General features: G+C 58.6%; 2 protein-coding genes and 1 long non-coding RNA gene across 3 annotated transcripts; 1 reads left to right on the top strand and 2 right to left on the bottom strand.

Annotated features, from left to right (window-relative positions):
- The first annotated feature begins 575 nt into the window (after positions 1-575).
- On the top strand, positions 576-1,932 carry LOC138426551 (uncharacterized). The gene is made up of 2 exons (XR_011251689.1): positions 576-647; positions 1,095-1,932. It is a non-coding gene; the product is annotated as an uncharacterized lncRNA (long non-coding RNA).
- A 537-nt stretch (positions 1,933-2,469) lies between these two features.
- Positions 2,470-4,868, bottom strand: NUDT8 (nudix hydrolase 8). The gene is made up of 4 exons (XM_069565194.1): positions 4,573-4,868; positions 3,492-3,624; positions 2,878-2,955; positions 2,470-2,776 (listed from the first exon to the last, which is right to left on the bottom strand). The coding sequence occupies exons 1-4, from the start codon at positions 4,764-4,766 to the stop codon at positions 2,549-2,551; spliced, it is 633 nt and encodes a 210-aa protein (XP_069421295.1). The 5' UTR covers positions 4,767-4,868; the 3' UTR covers positions 2,470-2,548.
- Positions 4,869-6,051: 1,183 nt separating this feature from the next.
- On the bottom strand, positions 6,052-13,397 carry TBX10 (T-box transcription factor 10). Its single transcript, XM_069565195.1, has 8 exons — positions 13,086-13,397; positions 9,520-9,787; positions 9,334-9,435; positions 8,815-8,986; positions 7,728-7,883; positions 7,358-7,425; positions 7,072-7,166; positions 6,052-6,611 (listed from the first exon to the last, which is right to left on the bottom strand). The coding sequence occupies exons 1-8, from the start codon at positions 13,090-13,092 to the stop codon at positions 6,331-6,333; spliced, it is 1,149 nt and encodes a 382-aa protein (XP_069421296.1). The 5' UTR covers positions 13,093-13,397; the 3' UTR covers positions 6,052-6,330.
- Between the last annotated feature and the right edge of the window lie 3,926 nt (positions 13,398-17,323).

A 17,323-nucleotide genomic window follows, 5' to 3' on the forward strand; every position in this document is an offset into this window, starting at 1 on the left:
CCACTGCAAGTTAGTGATCACTCAAGAAAGCTATCAGAACATCATGGGACGAAGCAGGCTTGCTTAACTATAAAACCATAAATGGAAGCATGAGATATGCCTCAGGTCATTAAGTGAAAGAAAAAAAGTATTCTGCTGATTTAAGCACTGAGACAGTCCTAGTTTGACCTTCTAGGGTCAGATACTCTCCTGTCCGATGTGAAGGACGAGCTAGTGATGAAAAGTGAAAGTTGCTCAGTCGTGTCCAACGCTTTGGAGACCCCATGGGCTATACAGTCCATGGAATTTTCCATGACAGACTGCTGGAGTGGGTAGCCTATCCCTTCTCCAGGGGATCTTCCCAACCCAGGAATCGAACCGGGGTCTCCTGCATTGCAGGAGGATTCTATACCAACTGAGCTATCAGGGCAGCCCACCTGGTGATGAAAGCCTGAGGTCTACTCGAAGAATGAGAAGGTGGTCTTTCCCCTCTCCCCAACTTTCCTTCGATTATAAAAATGTAACCCACTTAATCCTTGGGGCAGAGCCTCCTCTCTCACAAGTGTCCTATATTAATAAATCTACTTCTTGCCTAGCACTTTGCCTCTCGCCGAATTCCTTCTGTGCTGAAACATGAGACCCTGAGCCTCAGTAAGTTGAGACACCAGGTGAGTGACACCAATTATAAGACTGTGGGCTCAAGTCCTAATCGGGGTTGCACTTTTGCCCCAACTTCCCTCCCTTGCCCTTCGACCTGCCCTCCTCCTGTTTATCTGTGGTCTCAGGGTCACTGTCTGCAGGGGAATATGGCTGCCTTTTGCCTACTCACCTTCCCTTTCTCTTTCCATGGGATCTTTGGGGGGCCACCCCTTCCCTACTCGCATTCTAGGAGGTTCACCCTGTTCCCCAGGCCTATGCCCCAGGCCCCGCTGATCAATGAATTCCAAGTCCAGCAGCCAGTGACAGGCTCAAGGAAGGTCATGTGACCCAAAGTCAGCCAAGAAAGTGTAACTCTGGGATAGACTGGCCCAGAAAGAGAAGCTGTTTTCTGCTGATGGGATGCTGGTACTGTTCTGTCCTACAGCTGTCGTCTTCTCCTCATCTCTCATCTCTAGGGAGTGAAGAATACTCCCAAGAGCGAGGCTGATACAGTGGAAAGCACAGAAAGAAGAGTGCCCGGAGCTCCTGGATCCAGCTACACCTGAAGCTAGTCTATCTGTGGAGTTCGCAATCACTATTCCTCCAGATGGCGACTGCAGCCATGAAATGACAAGACGTTTACTCCTTGGGAGAAAAGTTATGACCAACTTAGCATATTAAAAAGCAGAGACAATACTTTGCCAACAAAGGTCTGTCTAGTCAAAGCTATGGTTTTTCCAGTAGTCATGTATGGATGTGAGAGTTGAACCATAAAGAAAGCTGAGCGCCAAAGAATTGATGCTTTTGAACTGTGGTGTTGGAGAAGACTCTTGAGAGTCCCTTGGACTGCAAGGAGATCCAACCAGTCCATCCTAAAGGAAATCGGTCCTGAATATTCGTTGGAAGGACTGATGTTGAAGCTGAAATTCCAATACTCTGGCCACCTGATGGGAACGGCCAACTCATTGGAAAAGACCCTGATGTGGGAAAGACTGAAGGCAGGAGGGGAAGGGAACAACAGAGGATGAGATGGTTGGATGACATCACTGATTCAACGGACATGAGTTTGAGTGAACTCTGGGAGTTGGTGATGGACAGGGAGGTCTGGCATGCTGCAGTCCATGGGGTCGCAAAGAGTCAAACATGACCGAGTGGCTGAACTGAACTTAATTCCTCCTTTGGCAAAGTCAGCCACTGGGTGGTGTTTTCTATCCCTTGTCCTACCTAATACTGCCCAGTCCACCATGTCCAGGTCAGACTCCCCACCTCTTCGACTCACAGAGATTTACAAGATGGATATGTAATTCCATTACACATCTGTGAGTAATTAATGTGTAATCACACGATTATCTATGTGACCTGGTCTAAGGTTGCCCCAAGACTGAGCACCCTTTGAGGGCAGGGTAGCATCTGGCTGTACTTAACGTGGCCCCAGCACAGCACCTGGCATGTCACAAGTTTGCAGTAACATGCAGGGCTCCTCTCTGGATGCCTGCTGCCTGGCACAGCGTCAGCCAGGCTCGAAGGACAGTTCTGCAGTGGCTGTGGTGGCTGGGAGTTTGGGCTCTGGTGTCAGACAGGGTCTGGTTCAAATCCCAAACCTGGGTGACCTTGGGCAAGGTGTCTGCCCTCCCTGATCCCGTCTCACTACCCAGGGACAGTAGTGGTCTCACCTCCCAGGGCCGTGGTGAATGTGAAATGTGAAATGAGAGAAAAGATGCCAGACACAGTATGCGCTCATAGCAAGTGACAGCGTGATTATCCCAAGGTGTCCCAGCCAGCAGGCCAGCTGTCCCATGGACTCTGCCCCAAGGTCAGGGCTCCAGTGCAGAAGATGCACTTGCCACGGTGTTTGGAAACGCTCTTTATTCAGTCCTGGAGAGGAGCCGGCCTGGCCGGGCCAAAGCAGGGCCCGCTCGGGGCCAGGCCTTCAGCCCCGGGGCAGCTCCGGGCCAGCCAGGCGGGGCTGGTAGATGCCAGGGGCCAGCAGCTTCAGGGTGAACTCAGTGATGATGGCTGTGAGGCCCCAGACTCGGTGTGGCCCATGTAGGAATACGGGCAGTGTGTACTGGAAGTGGCCACCGCGGCAGAAGTGGGTGTAACCTTGGTTCTGCTCCTGCAGCAGATGGGCCAGGGGCAGGGCGAACACTTCATCCACCTGTGGGCAGGGGGCAGCGAGAGGGCAGACAGAGCGCTGGCCACTGCAGCCTCCCCCATCGGGACAACCCGCCCTCCCCCTCCCCAGATGCCCCCACTCACCTCCTCGGGGTTGGGCCTGAGGCTCTGGGGATCCAGTGGGCCCACTCCAGCCAGCACCGGCACCACCGTGGCCTTTTCCTGTGGCGGGAGGGGAGCAGGCCGTCAGGGCAGGGCTGGGCTGGGCGGAGCTTTGGGCCAGGGGAAACTGAGGGGAGGCCTCTGGGGCCTACAGCCTGCAGGCCGGGTCCACCCGGCCCTGCTCGTGGACTTGCTCCAGCCATGCTGACTGGCTCAGGCCCCCTCAACACACTAGACCCACTCGGGCCTCTGCACCATTGCTCTCCCTTACTTTTACCACCCTCAAATCACCCCTGCCTAGCCTGCAACACCCTCCCCAACCTCTGTCCACCAAGCTGAGTGGAGCTGGTTCACCTGGAGCCACCTCCATCCCAGAACTGAGCCTCAGGATCCCGTGAAAGGGGAATCAAATACCCCTGGCCCCTTCCCGACAGGTGTGGGAGGTTGGAACACAACGGCTGGGCAGGTTGTCTGGGACCCCACCGCCCTCGGTGACTGCCACAGTCCCCACGGCCACCCTCCTGGTCCCTGAGCGCCCTGCTCCTAGCCCGGGGCGAGCAGAGAGGCCGAGCGGGGTGAGGGCCTGAAGGGCTTACCCGGTCGTGCACGGGCCGCAGAACTCCCCACACCTGCTCCTCGGGCACAGCCAGGCCCAGCTCCTCCTGCGTCTCCCTCAGGGCCGTGTGCACCACGTCCCGATCAGTGGGGTCACACTTGCCACCTGGGAAACTGAACAGGCAGAGGGAGCCTGCTTCTTGGGCCACTGGGGCCATGAAGTGCTGGGGGTGGCCGCTGCGGCAGGGACTCGCCTAAAACAAAGTCTCTGCCCCTAGTTTGCACAGAGGGCTGGATAAGCCCCATGGCCTCTGCAGGCTCGGTTTACCTCCCTGAACAACAGGAGTAAGGGGGAGAAGCCCCGGGGCTCAGACACGCTAACTGGGCTTATCGTGGGTCGCCCCAGAGGTGCTGACAGCGACCCTAGGGTGTCCCCAGTTTCCCCCGGGGGGAGGGGGGGGTCACGGCCTGGGCGGGAAGCCAGATAGCCCCGCCCCACGCTCCCCCTTGGCTCCCGGAGGGGAATCATCCTGCAGTTGCAGGGAAAGGGCGAAGTTCTGCTTTTTTTAGTGTGTGTGCTTGGTCGCTCAGTCGTATCCAGCTCTTTGTGACCCCGTGGACTGTAGCCCGTCAGGCTCCTCTGTGCATGGGGATTCTCCAGGCAAGAAGACGAGTGGGTTGCCATGCCCTCCTCCAGGGGACTCTTCCCCACCCTGGAATCGAACCCCAGGTCTCCTGCATTGCAGGCGGATTCTTTACCGTCTGAGCCACCAGGGTAGCCCAAGAATACTGGAGTGGGTAGCCTATCCCTTCTCCAGGGGATCTTCCTGACCCAGGAATCGAACCGAGGTCTCCTGCATTGCAGGCGGAGTCTTTATCAGCTGAGCTACCTTACGTCCCGCGCCCGCGCTTCGAGAGTCAGCGCGGCGGCGCCGGGGCAGAAGTACCCGCGGCGCCAGGCTCCTCCCTCCGCAGCCGGCTGGCCCAAGGGCTCTACTTAGACCCATTCTGCAGAGGCGGAAACCAAGGCTCGGGGAGGCTAAGTGCTTTGCCCACGACCCGGCGGTCTCCGGAGTTTAGCAGCGCCCTCCTAGAAGCGAGAGGAGGTCCCGGCAGGTCTACCTGACGTCACCCTTGTGCTTCCCGGCCAGGCGGCTGGACCGCAGCGTGTAGAGTAGCGCCGGGACCCCGCGCACCGAGCACAGCGGCACGAGGACCGCGGCCGCCGCAGGCCGCGCGCGCAGGCGAGCCGTGGCTCCCGCCAGCAACCGCCGGCAGCGCTGTTCGCCCTCCGCCGACAGGCAGTCGGGCAGCATGTCCGGTCCAGCGCGGCGGGGACACCAAGGGCACCGGGCGGCGAGAGGGAAGAGGCTCGGGCCAGCACACTCGGGGAGGTCTCTCGGGAACTTGGGGGGGCGGGCCGTGGGAGGAGTTTGACCGCCTTGGAGGGGCGCGGAGGCGGCACAGGCCACGCCTACGAGGGCGGGGCCCGACCAAGGGGCGGACCCAGGCGGGGGCGGGGCCGCTCTGAGAATTGTGGGGCGGGGCGGGAAGGGGCGGGGCTCGATAGCCTGGGCTTCCGGCAGGGGCAGGCCTGGGCTTGCGGTAGGGGAGGGCCTGGGGCGGGTCTGGGGCGGGGCGGGAAGGGGCGGGTCTGGGGCGGGGCGGGAAGGGGCGGGTCTGGGGCGGGGCGGGAAGGGGCGGGTCTGGGGCGGGGCGGGAAGGGGCGGGTCTGGGGCGGGGCGGGAAGGGGCGGGTCTGGCCCGACGGGTCTGAAGAGTGTCTCCTGCCTAGTGCAACTGGACTCGTGTCTGGCCAGCGACCGGGGTCGGTCGTACTGACCGCGGGGTTTGGAATTCGGGGTGTCTGATTGTTGAGGCCCCGCATTTCTCTGCGCCCGCAAGTGCTGCAGGATGTTTGGAGTCGGCGTTTAACGAGTAGAGTTGCCTGGGGCCGCGGGAAGGAGTGCCCAGCCCTGTCCGCCGTCCGGGCCCTATCTCCTGGCTCCGCTGGGTGGCATGAGCTGCGCCCTCTCGCTCCAGGGAACCCACTCCAGCCCCAGACCTTTCCCCTGCTTTTCCCACCTCCAGGAGCTGGCCTCCTCCTCTCCCATCTCCTCTGCAACTTCTACTCTTACAGGTGCTGGTCACTTTCTCTAGAAGCTCTCCTGCCTGGAATTTTGATTGAATTCTCAAACTCCTAGCGTCACCCCCACCATGACCCCTGTGGTCACTGCCTGTGGCGTGCTGCACCCCTCTGCCAGACTGTGGCTCCCCCACCAAGGACCAGACACCCTGGTTTTGCACACAGCACCTAAACGTGAAATGAATGGCAGGTGTCCCATGCTTTGCTTCGACTTTGAGCAGTGCCTCCCTGAGCTGCAGTTCTGGTCCTCATCTGGGTGGGCGAGGCAGAGGGCGGGAATACAACCTCCCTCACAGCCCTGCCACTCAGCTTGTGTTGCCAGCTTTACCATGACTCTGCTCCCTGGGACGCCAGCAGCACGGAGCAGAGCTTTGTGATGTCTGCAGCCCAGACTCTGGGGTGTGGGCTTTCCTGAGGCCCTCCACTCTGAACTCCGAGGACAGAAGTGCTCTGACCACCCATTCCAAATGGTTTAATGTTGGAGGGAAGAAAGAGGTAAAGCAGGGTTTGGAGGAGTCACCCCCAAGGCAGAGGGGCAGCTTGGAGATAGGGGGTCCAGTTCCAAGCCTGGCACCACCGCAGCCTGGTAACTCTGGGCAGGTCGCTTTCTTCTCTGGGCTTCCACCTGCCCTGCTCTCCTGGTCAAGTGGGTGGGTGGGGGGGTCTCTCTGCAGAGGTAAGGCCAAAGAGAGTGGGCTCCAGGGTGAGAGGACTCTGTCCGCAGGGCCCCCACCATCACTGTGGGTCCTGGCCAGGCCCCAGGCACATTGCAGTGGGGGAGAGGAGCCCCAGCCCTGCTGGGAGGGGCAGGGTCCCCTGGTCCCTGTCAGCCTGGATATTGGGGAGGGGGTATGGTGTTGGTCGGGCCCTTGGTCGGACGGGGCTTGAGGCTCCAGTGTACAGGCCCTCGTAGGCGAGAGGCGGGTAGGTGGCTGGGGCCAGCAGTGCCTCAGGAGGCGCCAGCAGCTGATGGTGGAGCCTGGCGGGAATCCTGGAGGTGAAGGCTTTGTTGGGGTCTGAGGGGGGAGGGCATGGTCTCAGTGGACCCCAGGCCTCCCCTCACACCTTCAGCACGCTGCTCTGAGACCCGGCTGCTCTCCTTTCTCAAGTTGCCCAGCACTTAGCCTTTGTGCTTGCTCTTGCCTCTGCCTGGAATTTCTTCCCCTCCTCCTCCCTCCTTCTCAGTCCTCCAAGGCCCAGCCCAGGAACTGCCTCCTCCAGGATGTCTACCTGACCTCTACCCTCACCCCCCACCACCCCTGCTCTCCGCACTTTGTCCCTGCCCAACTGTTCTCCCTGCCCTGGGTCCAAAATTGTCTCAGACATTTCTGCTCCTCCTCTCTGTCCACACAGATGCCTGGTGAGCTTGCTGAGCAGTCTACAGCTCCTTCCTGGGGGGCCCGTGGCCTTGTCCCCTCCCCTCCTGCCTGCTCAGCGGGCTCCAGTCCCACGGTGTCTGTGGGCCTGGGGGCTGACCTTTCTCCCGCTCAGTAGAGCCTTTCAGCAGGTGGGGGCCGAGGCTGCTGCGACTCCGGGTCGGGACGCTGAGCAGGGGCCGTGGAGATATAGGCCTGGAGGTGGGGCAAGCAAGAATGGGGGCAGGGTCATGGTGGGGAGCCCAGGCCAAGGGTCATGGTCTGAGTCAGGCAGTGGGACCCCAAGACAAGCCAGTGGCTGTGACCCTGAGAGAAGGGTCAGGAGCTGAGACCTTAAGAGATGCCTAGGGATAGAAATGGGGTGAGGGGATGGGGCCAGAAGGTACCAGGAGTCTGGGTCACTCTCCCGAAAGCCCTTGGCAAAAGGGTTGCTGGCAATTTTCAGCTGGGTGATCTGCAGAGGAGAGAGTGTAGTTAGAGGTCAGCCTTGAGCTGGGAAGAGGCTGTGGGGCCCCGGGCTAGTCACCCTCTCCTCCCTGGATCCCCGCACTCTGGAGGCCCTGGGCCTCTCAGTCCAGGAACCACAGAGCCAGTGGGCGTGAAGGCAGAGGAATGACTGTGGGCTGATGCCCATGGAGCCCTGGAAGGACAGATGAGCAGGGCTCTGTGTGCCTGTCGGGCCTAAGAACCTGGTACTTCAGTTTCTCCCACGTGATGGGCTAGCGGAGTCAGGTCAGGAACGGTGGCCTGACGTACCCGGTGGTTCTGATACGCTGTCACAGCCGTGAACTGGGTCTCTGCGAAAATGAAGGACTTGAAGTTCTCCTGGGCGTAGCGCTCGCTGTCTTTGCGCGGATCCACGAAGACCACGTGGAAGCGCGGCTGGTAGCGGTGCATGGAGTTGAGGATGATCTGTGGGGCAGGTGGGGAGGATGGCAGCCAACCCTCGTTGAGGCTGACGCCCTTCCTCCAGGGCCCCCCACCCCTGACCCTGTCTCATAACTGGTGGTGCCCCATGTGAGGTTGCGAGTCTGCGGTTCTGAGTCAAAGGCCCCTTTGTGTCTGAGCGTCTGGGTGGCTTGGCCTCTTTCACTCCCACAGGAGTGAAAGGATGGTCTGGGATCTGACCACCCCTCCTACCCCGTGGCCTCCAAGCAGCCCAGCCACGACCATCTTTCTCCTGGATTTCTGCAGCCGCCTCCCAGCTGCGCTCCCTGTCTCCACTTGGTGCCTCTGCCCGTTTTCCACACGGCCGCCCTAATGAGCTGCAGCTCAGAACCACCACCCCCCATCCATGGCTCCCGCCCCACACAGAGTAAAGATCCAAATCCTCTCCGCAGCCAACTGGTCCTGCAGATCAGCGCAGGCCGCCCCTAGTATCTCTTCCCCTCCCGCTGCCCCTCCTCGCTCCACTCCAGCTCCACTCCAGCCCCACTCCAGCCACACGGGAGCCACCTCACAGGTCCCCTCGGCTCCCCAGTATCCTCCTGCCTCAGGGCCTGTGCACTCGCTGGGCCCTCTGCCTGCCACAGCTCCCTCTTCTATATATACAGGCTCCCTCCTCCACTCCATCAGACTTCTAATAGCCTCAGTTGCTGCCTCCGTCTCAGACCCCTTCCCTGTCTCCTTTTTCTCCTGACGTCAGCCTGATCTTTGCCTGGGATAAAGTGCTATGTTCTTGCATCTGTGGTGGGTCTGGGCAGTTCTCTCTGCTGTCCGACCCCCTGGCCAGGGGGAATTGGGCATCAAAGCCGAAGCCGGTTCTAGCCCCGGCTTCATCACACCCAGGCCCCAGTGTCCCCTGTCCTGGCCCAGCCCCTCCCCACGGTGGCCCGGGCCTCACGTGGCCGTTTTCATCCAGCAGGTTGTTGGTCAGCTTGAGCTTGTCGAAGGACACGATCTGACGCATCCACTGCGCGCCCTTGGCTGGCGAGTCGGGGTGGAAGTGCACACGGCCAGGCGTGGCCGGGTCCGCCTTGCCTGCTACCAGCCAGGCAGAGCTGTGGAAGGCATACCTGGGGACGGAGCGAGGTGGCGAGGGCGCCCTGACTGCACCCCAGGGCGCCTACCTCATCTGCTGCCCCCACCTGGAGCCGAGACTGACGGGGGTCACCATCTCCCCTACTGCCCAAGTGCTGGCCCATCCGCACACAAGGAACCAGAGGCTCCAGAAGGCTGTCCGGCCTGGGGTCCCCACGGTCGCACCAGCCGCCCTGGGCTAGCCCCGTCCGTCCCTGCCTGGCAGGGATAGACCCCCTGACACTGCTCCGACTGGCCTCTATTCACCCAGGGAGCAGGTGGGCTTCTGCTTCCCCGTCTCAGTGCCTGAGGTCTGAGCTGCGAGCCCCAGCCAGCCCCTGACCTGTATCTCTTGTCGTCCAAAGGCACGAAATCCATGAGCAGGGCGTAGTCAGCCAGCGAGTCCATGCCCAGTATCTTCACCTGGAAGGTGGGGAACATCCTCCTGCGAGAGGGGGTGCTCAGCGGCCCCAGCATGGTTCCAGCCTCTCCACCCCTCCCGCCACCCCCTCACCCCCCGTGCTCATACCTGCCCGCCTTGGTGACGATCATCTCTGTGCCCAGCTGGTTGAACTCTTCCCACAGAGCCTTCATCTCCAGCTGAACCGTCACACTGGACACATGTGGGTTCTTGGGGCCCTGCACCGTGGGCTCAGCCACCGCTGGGGCCCCTGTGGAACCAGTGGAAGGGCCTGATGGTAACATGGAGTCTGGCTGGGGCTCCCAGCTGGAGCTGGTCATGGGCAGTGTGTAGGTCTCTGAGGGGGCAAATACCCCAAGGCTAGCAGAGAGGAAGGCTGGGGAGAGAGGACACAATATGGGCCTTTGGCCTCTGTTCTCCTCACCCACCCCCACTCCACCCAGCCAGCATTCATCTTTCAGGAAGCCCTTCTTCTTCCAGGGCTTGATGCCTCTTCTTCCAGGAAGCCCTCCCTGATTGCCAGGTCTGTGTTCCCATAGGATCCCTAACTCAGCATCACTTCATGAGGTAAATGTTCACTTAAAGCTCCTGGAGGCCAGAGACAGGACCTGTCTGGCTTCCCAGGGAATCTTTGAGCCATCAGGAGGCCATGTGACCTTGAGCAAATTATTTCACCTCCTGGAACCTCGGTTTCCACATCTGTCCCAAGGAATTCTTAAATCTGTCTTATTGGGCTGACGTGAGGATTCGTGAAGACACACACAGGGCCTGACACACAGTAGGCCCTTCAGAAAGGACCTTGTTATGGATGATGGTACAGGTGAGGTTGTGGGGGGGGTGGGGTGGGGATGGGGTCTTTCTCAGTTCTGTGCAGACCTGGCTTCCTCGTGCTGCTTAAGGAATACTGAGCTGAAGGAGACCCCCAAATTACTGTGAATGACTCTTACCCATCTCTGACCCTGAAGCTGTGTTAATCACTCAGTCGTGTCCGACTCTTTGTGACCCCATGGACTGTTGCCCACCAGGCTCTTCTGTCCATGGGATTCTCCAAGCCAGTTCTAACATCTTTCCCCTCTGGCCTCCTCACTTTTTTCTAAAGAGCCCCTCTTTGGGGCTTCCCTGGTGGCCTAGTAGTTAAGAATCTAACTGCCAATGCAGGGGATACGGGTTTGATCCCTGGTCTGGGAAAATCTCACATGCTGCAGAGCCACTAAGCCTGTGTGTCGTAACTCCTGAAGCCCACGGACCCTAGAGGCTGTGTTCTGCCTCAAGAGAAGCCACCCCGATGAGAAGCCCAAGCACCGCCACAAAGAATGACCCCTGCATGCAGCCATGGAGACCCAGAGCAGCCAAAACTAAATCTTAAAAAGATAAAAGAGCCCATTTTTGGTCTGCAATCCTGGCACACGGCTTGGGCAAAAGTTTGCCTCGGCTCCATCCTTCTTATTTAAAAAAAATTATTTTAACTACAATGAGATACTTTTTACCCACAAGGATGGCTATTACCAAAAACCAAAGCAAGTAACAAAACCAATAACCAAAAGTGTTACACGTGTCGGTGAAGATGTAGAGAAACTGGGACCTTTGTGCATTGCTGGTGGAATGTTAGACGGTGTAGCCCCTGTGGAAAACCACTGACGGTTCCTCAAAATATGAAAGATAGAATTACTATGAAAAGTGGAATTGTTAGTCAGTCATGTCTGACTCTTTGGGTCTCCTGCATTGGTGGGCGGATTTTTTACCACTGTGCCACTTGGGAAGCCCATGTCCGACTCTCTGTGACCCTGTGGACTACAGCCTGTCAGCTTCCTCTATCCATGGAATTCTCCAGGCAAGAATACTGGAATGCCCATAAGAATCAAGAGCAAGTACCTGAACAGATATGGGTTCACTGGTATTCAGAGCAGCATTGTTCACAACAGCTAAAATGTGGATGCAACCCTAGTGTCTGTCCACTGCTGGATGAATGGATAAGAAGAACATGTGTATCCAGACGATGAGATATTATTCAGTCTTTAAAAGGAAGGGTGTTATGAGGCAGACCATGGCATGGATGAACCTTGAGGATGTTACGCTAAGTAAAACAAGCCAGTCACAAAAGGACAAAGACTATATGATTCCACTCATAAGAGGTGCCTAGTAGTGAAATTCATAAATGGAAAGTGGATGACGGTTGCCAGGGGCAGGGAGAGGGAATGAATTAATGTTCAATGGGGACAGTGTTTCAGCTTTGCAAGATGCAGAAAGTTCCGGAGATGGATGGTAGTGATGGTTGCACACCAATATGAATGTGCTTAAGGCCACTGAACACTTTAAAATACTTAAAATGATAGTTTTTATATTATGAAAAAGTGAAAAAGAAACTGTTAGTCGCTAGTCATGTCTGACTCTTTGAGACTCCATGGACTGTTGTCTGCCAGGTTCCTCTGTCCATGAAATTCTCCAGGCAAGAATACTGGATTGGGTTGCCATGCCCTTCTCCAGGGAATCTTCCCGACTCAAGGATCAAACCCGGGTGTCCTGCATTACAGGCGGATTCTTTACTGTCTGAGCCATCAGGGAAGACCCATGTTGTGTATATTTTAACACAACATTTTAAAACTAGAAAAGGCATCCTGAAAAGCAGACTGTTCATTTCTAGCAGCCCCACATGGGTTGGGAACCTGGTAAAACTGTGTGATCCCCCGGGGAAGAGGTAGAATTATGGTGCTGGATGGATGGATGGACAGGTCCATGGGTGGAGGGAGTTTCCTGGGATGATACAGCATGTGATGAGTTGACAGGCAGGCAGCACCTGGCCAGAGCCAGTGCAGAGTAGGTACCAGGTGAGAGTGTGGGGTCCAGGGTCCGTGGTCCCATCCTCAGCAGCCCTGAAGTGGCACCTCACTAAAGTCCCTGGAAGCTCTGCAGTCTGGGGATGGGTGGGTCTTACAGAAAGGGGACGGGACATATCAGGTCTAAATCCCCCAGAGATGAAGGGTGGATGAACCGATGTCCCCCATCACCTGGACCAGGCCGTCAGCTGGGCAGTTGCCCGTCACTTAGCTGTCCTGCTGGGGCAGGAATATCATCCAGATAACCGACGCCAGCCCCAGAGTCTTTGGTGATGTGTCCCAAGGGAGAGAGGCTCGTGGTTTTGCTGGGCCTGGGGGCTTCACAGGCTGGTTACTGGCTCCCCAGTCTTTTCTGAGCCTAGACCCTGCCCCTCCTGGTTCACATGCTGTCCTGTGCCGCCCTCAGTAACTCTGGGGAGGGGCCTGTCCTCTGCCCACTTTCTCTGAAATCCAACACCTCTTGATTGCCAATTTCCACTGACATGGAGTAGGATTTGGAGGGGAAGTTGCAGCTCCTTGTCCACCTTGATATGCAAGGGGTGAGGCCCAGAGAAAGGAGGGGCCAGGCCCAAGGTCCCCCAGGCCTGATAAGGCTTTCACCCCCAGAAATGGCTCTATCCTGCTGCCTATCAGCACCCCCACATTTGCACTTGAATGGCTGCGTGGGCCCCGCCCTGGTGGGGCCTGAGGCCTCAGCCTGGGGTGCCCCTGCCCCATCCTCTTGCCCAGGCCCTAGGTACAGTCCTGTTTCCCTGGTCCCTAAGCCTAGACCCTGCCCCACCCGACCCACCCTGGAGCTTGAACTCACTTGTGGGACTGCCTTGGCTGCCTGCCCCTTACCTGCCATGGAACAGCCTGGACTTCCGATTCCTGGAGACAGTGGTTCAGCTGGGGTCCCTGCCTGCTGCCCCAGTGGTCAGCCTCTCCCGGTCTCCCAGTCCATCGGCAGCACGGCTCAGTGCTCAGGCCCTCCCTCGGTCCCCAGCCTCCTGGCAGGACTGTCCTTCCCTCCTGGATCGTCTACGTCTTGGTTCTGTCCCCAAGCCAGGCAACTGGTCTCTGCAGGTGGGACCTCAGCGCTGGGGTGTGCAGAGCCCCTTCTGCAAGCCACCCTCAGACTGGACTGTGCGAGGCCCTGGGCTGGGCTCGTCCGGTTCCAGGAGCAATGCTGTGCGGGAGGAGGGCAGGTGCGGAAGCTCTGACGTGGTGAGGCCGCCTCTCCCCCTCCCGGTCTCTGCTCCTGGCTTCCTCCCCTCCCTAGCTAGGCGCCCCCCAGCCATTCCTGATCAATGGGCCCAGATGCACGCAGGGCGGGGGCCCACCTCCAGGACAGGCTGGGAGATCCGCAGGGGTTTGGCCCCGGCTGAATGGAGGGTCCAGGGCTGACAGGGCCTCGGGGAGGTCGAGGGGCTGCGGTAGAAGCATGGAAGGCTGAATGGCAGAGGCGCTGCCTCTTCCCAGGACCCAGACCCCTGACCGGGGCTGCTGTCATGGAATCACCAGGGACCTCGGGCCGGAAAGGCAAGGGGGCAGCAGCCACTTGTATGAGCAGAAGCAGAGCCCTTGGACTGGGAGGTGGGAGGCCAGGTACTCCTGACCGCTCAGCCCATGAGCTGTGGACACTGGCAGGACCTGATGGCCCTGTGCCTCGGTTTCCCCAACTGAACTAAGTGCGTAGTCGCTTCTGCCTGGGATGGGCTGGCCCCACCTGGGGGGTGCAGTAAGCTGTCCCCATCTTGGCTGATGGTGCCTACACAGGCCCCACAGGGTCAGGGGAGGCTGGCCCAAGTCAGAGGCTGTGGGGGCAAGTCCTGACTGGGCACCTTCCCCAGCAGCCCCTGCCTATTTGGAATGGGGCATTCAGGGAACACACAGGTGGCCAGTCAGAAAGGGAAGGGGGGGTCTCCCCACGCTGCTTGCTGCCATGTGGCTCTGCACAGGTCATCGGACTAACCCTGGGTTGGCCCACTCTAGGGCCATGGGCCGGGGCACCAGGCGAGAGCACACTGGGCTGGGCTTGGCGTGCCTGATCGGGGTTCCCAAAGTCAACTGGACCCCACAGCTCCTCCACAGTCTAGCTCTGGGGATACAGCGTGACACCCCGGCCCCTCTCAGACCCACTCAATGAGGGCAAACTCTCCTCCCTCAGCTCAGGGGGACTGCTGCCTCACCCCCCACCACACGCCCCAGGTCCCTGGGGCCAGGCTGGGAGAAATCCCGTCAGGAGAGTGAGGGCCGACCCTGGCACAGACCCAGCCCTGGGGTCTGCTGCTGGGCAGGATGGGGCGAGTCCTCTGCCTTTTTGAGGAGTGTCCCAGAGTCTCCCAGGGATGAGGGGCCGCCTAGTGAGGCGAAGCCATGCCACCCTGTCCCAGGAGCCACGGTGGAGCTAGGGGGAGATAGGAGAGGTGATGAGGTTGGTGCCCCCTCAGCCTGGACTCCCAGGGACCTAGGGGTCTACTGGCTTCTGGTGTGTGTTTGTGTGTGTGTGTGTGCGCTTGCACTTGCCTTTGGTCTGTGAGATGGGAAGCCTGCCACATGCATGTGAGCTCACTGGCATGCCAACCCATGGGCACACACAGACTCAAGACTCAGTGACCTGCCACCGCCCGTGTGCACAGAAACGCATTGCTGTCTCTCACATGCGCACCACACACACACACAGAGGCACGCCTCCCTTCTTCAACAGCCTCTTCCCCAGCCAGTCTGCTCTTCCCGCCCGAGGCACCTCCTGGCCCCCTGCCCCCTCATCCATCTTGCTTGCCAGCCTGTCCTGGGTGCCCCCATATCCTTCACACCTTCTCATCTCGCTGCTCAATAGCAGGAGGCAGCGCGGCAGCCATGGCCGCGGGGAGATGGATGGGCTGGGTGCGGGTGTAGAGGGCCCAGGGAGGGAGAGCTGGGGAGGACGGAGCTCTGGGCTCCTCAGGCACGGGGAGCGGGGGAGGCCTGGACGGTGTGAGGCTGTGCTCAAGGTTCATCCCACCCCAGCCAGTGTGGCCCTGCGGTGGACACTGCAGAGAGTGCCTGGTTAGGATGGAGGGGACCTGAGGGGCAGGACTGGGCCCACTCCCTCCTGGACGCTGACCATCTCAGCCTCCCTGGTGGGACTTCCACCACCCTACCTGCCCTTCCTGTACCTCCTCCCTGCACCCCTGCACCTGGACAGGTGGTCCCAGGTGGGGAGAGCCTTGTCAAGCTGCACCTCTTCCCCAGCCTTGACGCCCCCTGAGTCCCATGAGCACTGGGCTCATTACACACTTGGAAACGCACATCTGGGCTGTGCCATCCACCACATACGTATCCTTCTGGAAGAAGGGCCAATGTGCTGAGGCTCTCAGAAACATGTGTGCTCACACACACAGCGCCTGGGCAGACACACGCCTGCACACCTGCACACGTGGGCACATACACAGCCGCACACTTCTGCCTCCCAGATCGACTCTGTGGCCCTGTGAACAGAGAGGGCTTGAAGCCCTCCTCTGGACCATGGCCTCCTCTGAAAGCCCCTCTGCTGGCCCCAGGGCAATCTTTCTCCAAGTCCCCCTCCACACACACACACGCACTATGGGATCTTCCCTCTGGGCTGTGATAAAATAGTGTGGGCACAGAGACAGTCAGCCCTGGCCCCAGAACGCACGGCAGGTCTAAGACCACCCTGAGGCAGACCTGCCCCGGATCCCAAGGTCACAGAGAGGGGTCCTCTCCCACAGGAGAGAGGACAGGAGCCGTGTGCCCCTGGACACCTTCCATTTTATAGAATGGGAAACTGAGGCATGGAGGTGCAGGTTTGGCAAGAAATGTGGCACACAGTGGGGGGCAAAGGGGGGCCCTGGGCTGCAGATTGTGTCTCAAGACCCACTGTTCAGAAGGGAGGTCTGAGGCCAGACAGGCCTGGCCTGGGTTGGGGACCCAGGCTGGGGTGGGGGGCCAGGTGGGCAGGGCAGGCCCGGAGAACGTGAGCTTCTCAGTTTGGATGAAGACAATGCCCCTCTCACGGTTGGCACCGTGTTGATGAAATGGGGTATGCAGTGGGCTCCCCCTCACAGAGCACGTCCTCACCACTGAACATCTGGAAGACAAGTCACAGTGGCCAGAAGGCTTGGTCCTGGGAGAGGACCCAGGGGCCAAGGCTGCTGGGGCCAACTTCTGCCCTGGCCCCAGAGGGGGAAACCCAGCAAGGATAGCCAAGAGATGCCCTTCACTGATGGCCCTGCCCACCCGCCCCTCACCTCCTGAGTCAATGCAACAGGGTGTCTGCTGAGACGCCAGCTGGCTGTGTGTCTAGAGATGGAGACCCCGGTCACCTCAGAAAGATGCTTGCCCTTGTGGCCACAGGCACAGACGGCGAAGTCTGGCTTCAAGGCCTTGCTAGCTGTGTGACGTTGAGCAAGTCATTCAACGTCTCTGGGTCTCAGCCTTCCCAACCCTCAGTAAAACTGGGATTATACGATCTCCTCCTATCATCCTGAGGTTTAAATTACCAGCTAACAGTGCTTAAAGCAGGGTCTGGGGGGAATTCCCTGGCAGTACAGTGACTAAGACCCAGTGCTTTCACTATGGTGGGCTCAGGTTCGATTCCTGGGGAGTTGAGATCCTATAAGCTGAACAATCCAGACCATAAAACAATCCAACAACAACAAAAAAAACCAGCAAAAACAACAACAACAACAAAAAACAGTGTCTGACACGTAGTAACTACAATATAAAAGTGTATTAAATAAAATTTTAAATTGCGGCAGAAATCACTATTATTTAGCATCTGCAGGGAAGATGGGTCTTTAGCCCAAAACACTGAGAGGACGGTGTTTCCTCCACCATAATGTTGCAAGTAACGTAACACCTCAAAATAAAACCTGAAGCTGTAATAAGAGCAGAGAAGTCCAGCCAAGTTCTGACTTTTTCTTGTCATTGTTATTTGGTCCTTTAAAAAGGATCATATTTTTGACATGTCAGCCCCTTTGTAATATTTCTCTTTGCACCCCCATTTTGCTGTGCCCTCGGCTGGGGACTCGGCCTGCTGTGGGAGCCAGATCTCAGCTGCTCCAGGAGGGATGAGCAGGGCTGACGAAGGAAGG

This window comes from Ovis canadensis, chromosome 21 (assembly GCF_042477335.2).
Source record: "Ovis canadensis isolate MfBH-ARS-UI-01 breed Bighorn chromosome 21, ARS-UI_OviCan_v2, whole genome shotgun sequence".
Taxonomy (NCBI): Eukaryota; Metazoa; Chordata; class Mammalia; order Artiodactyla; family Bovidae; genus Ovis; species Ovis canadensis.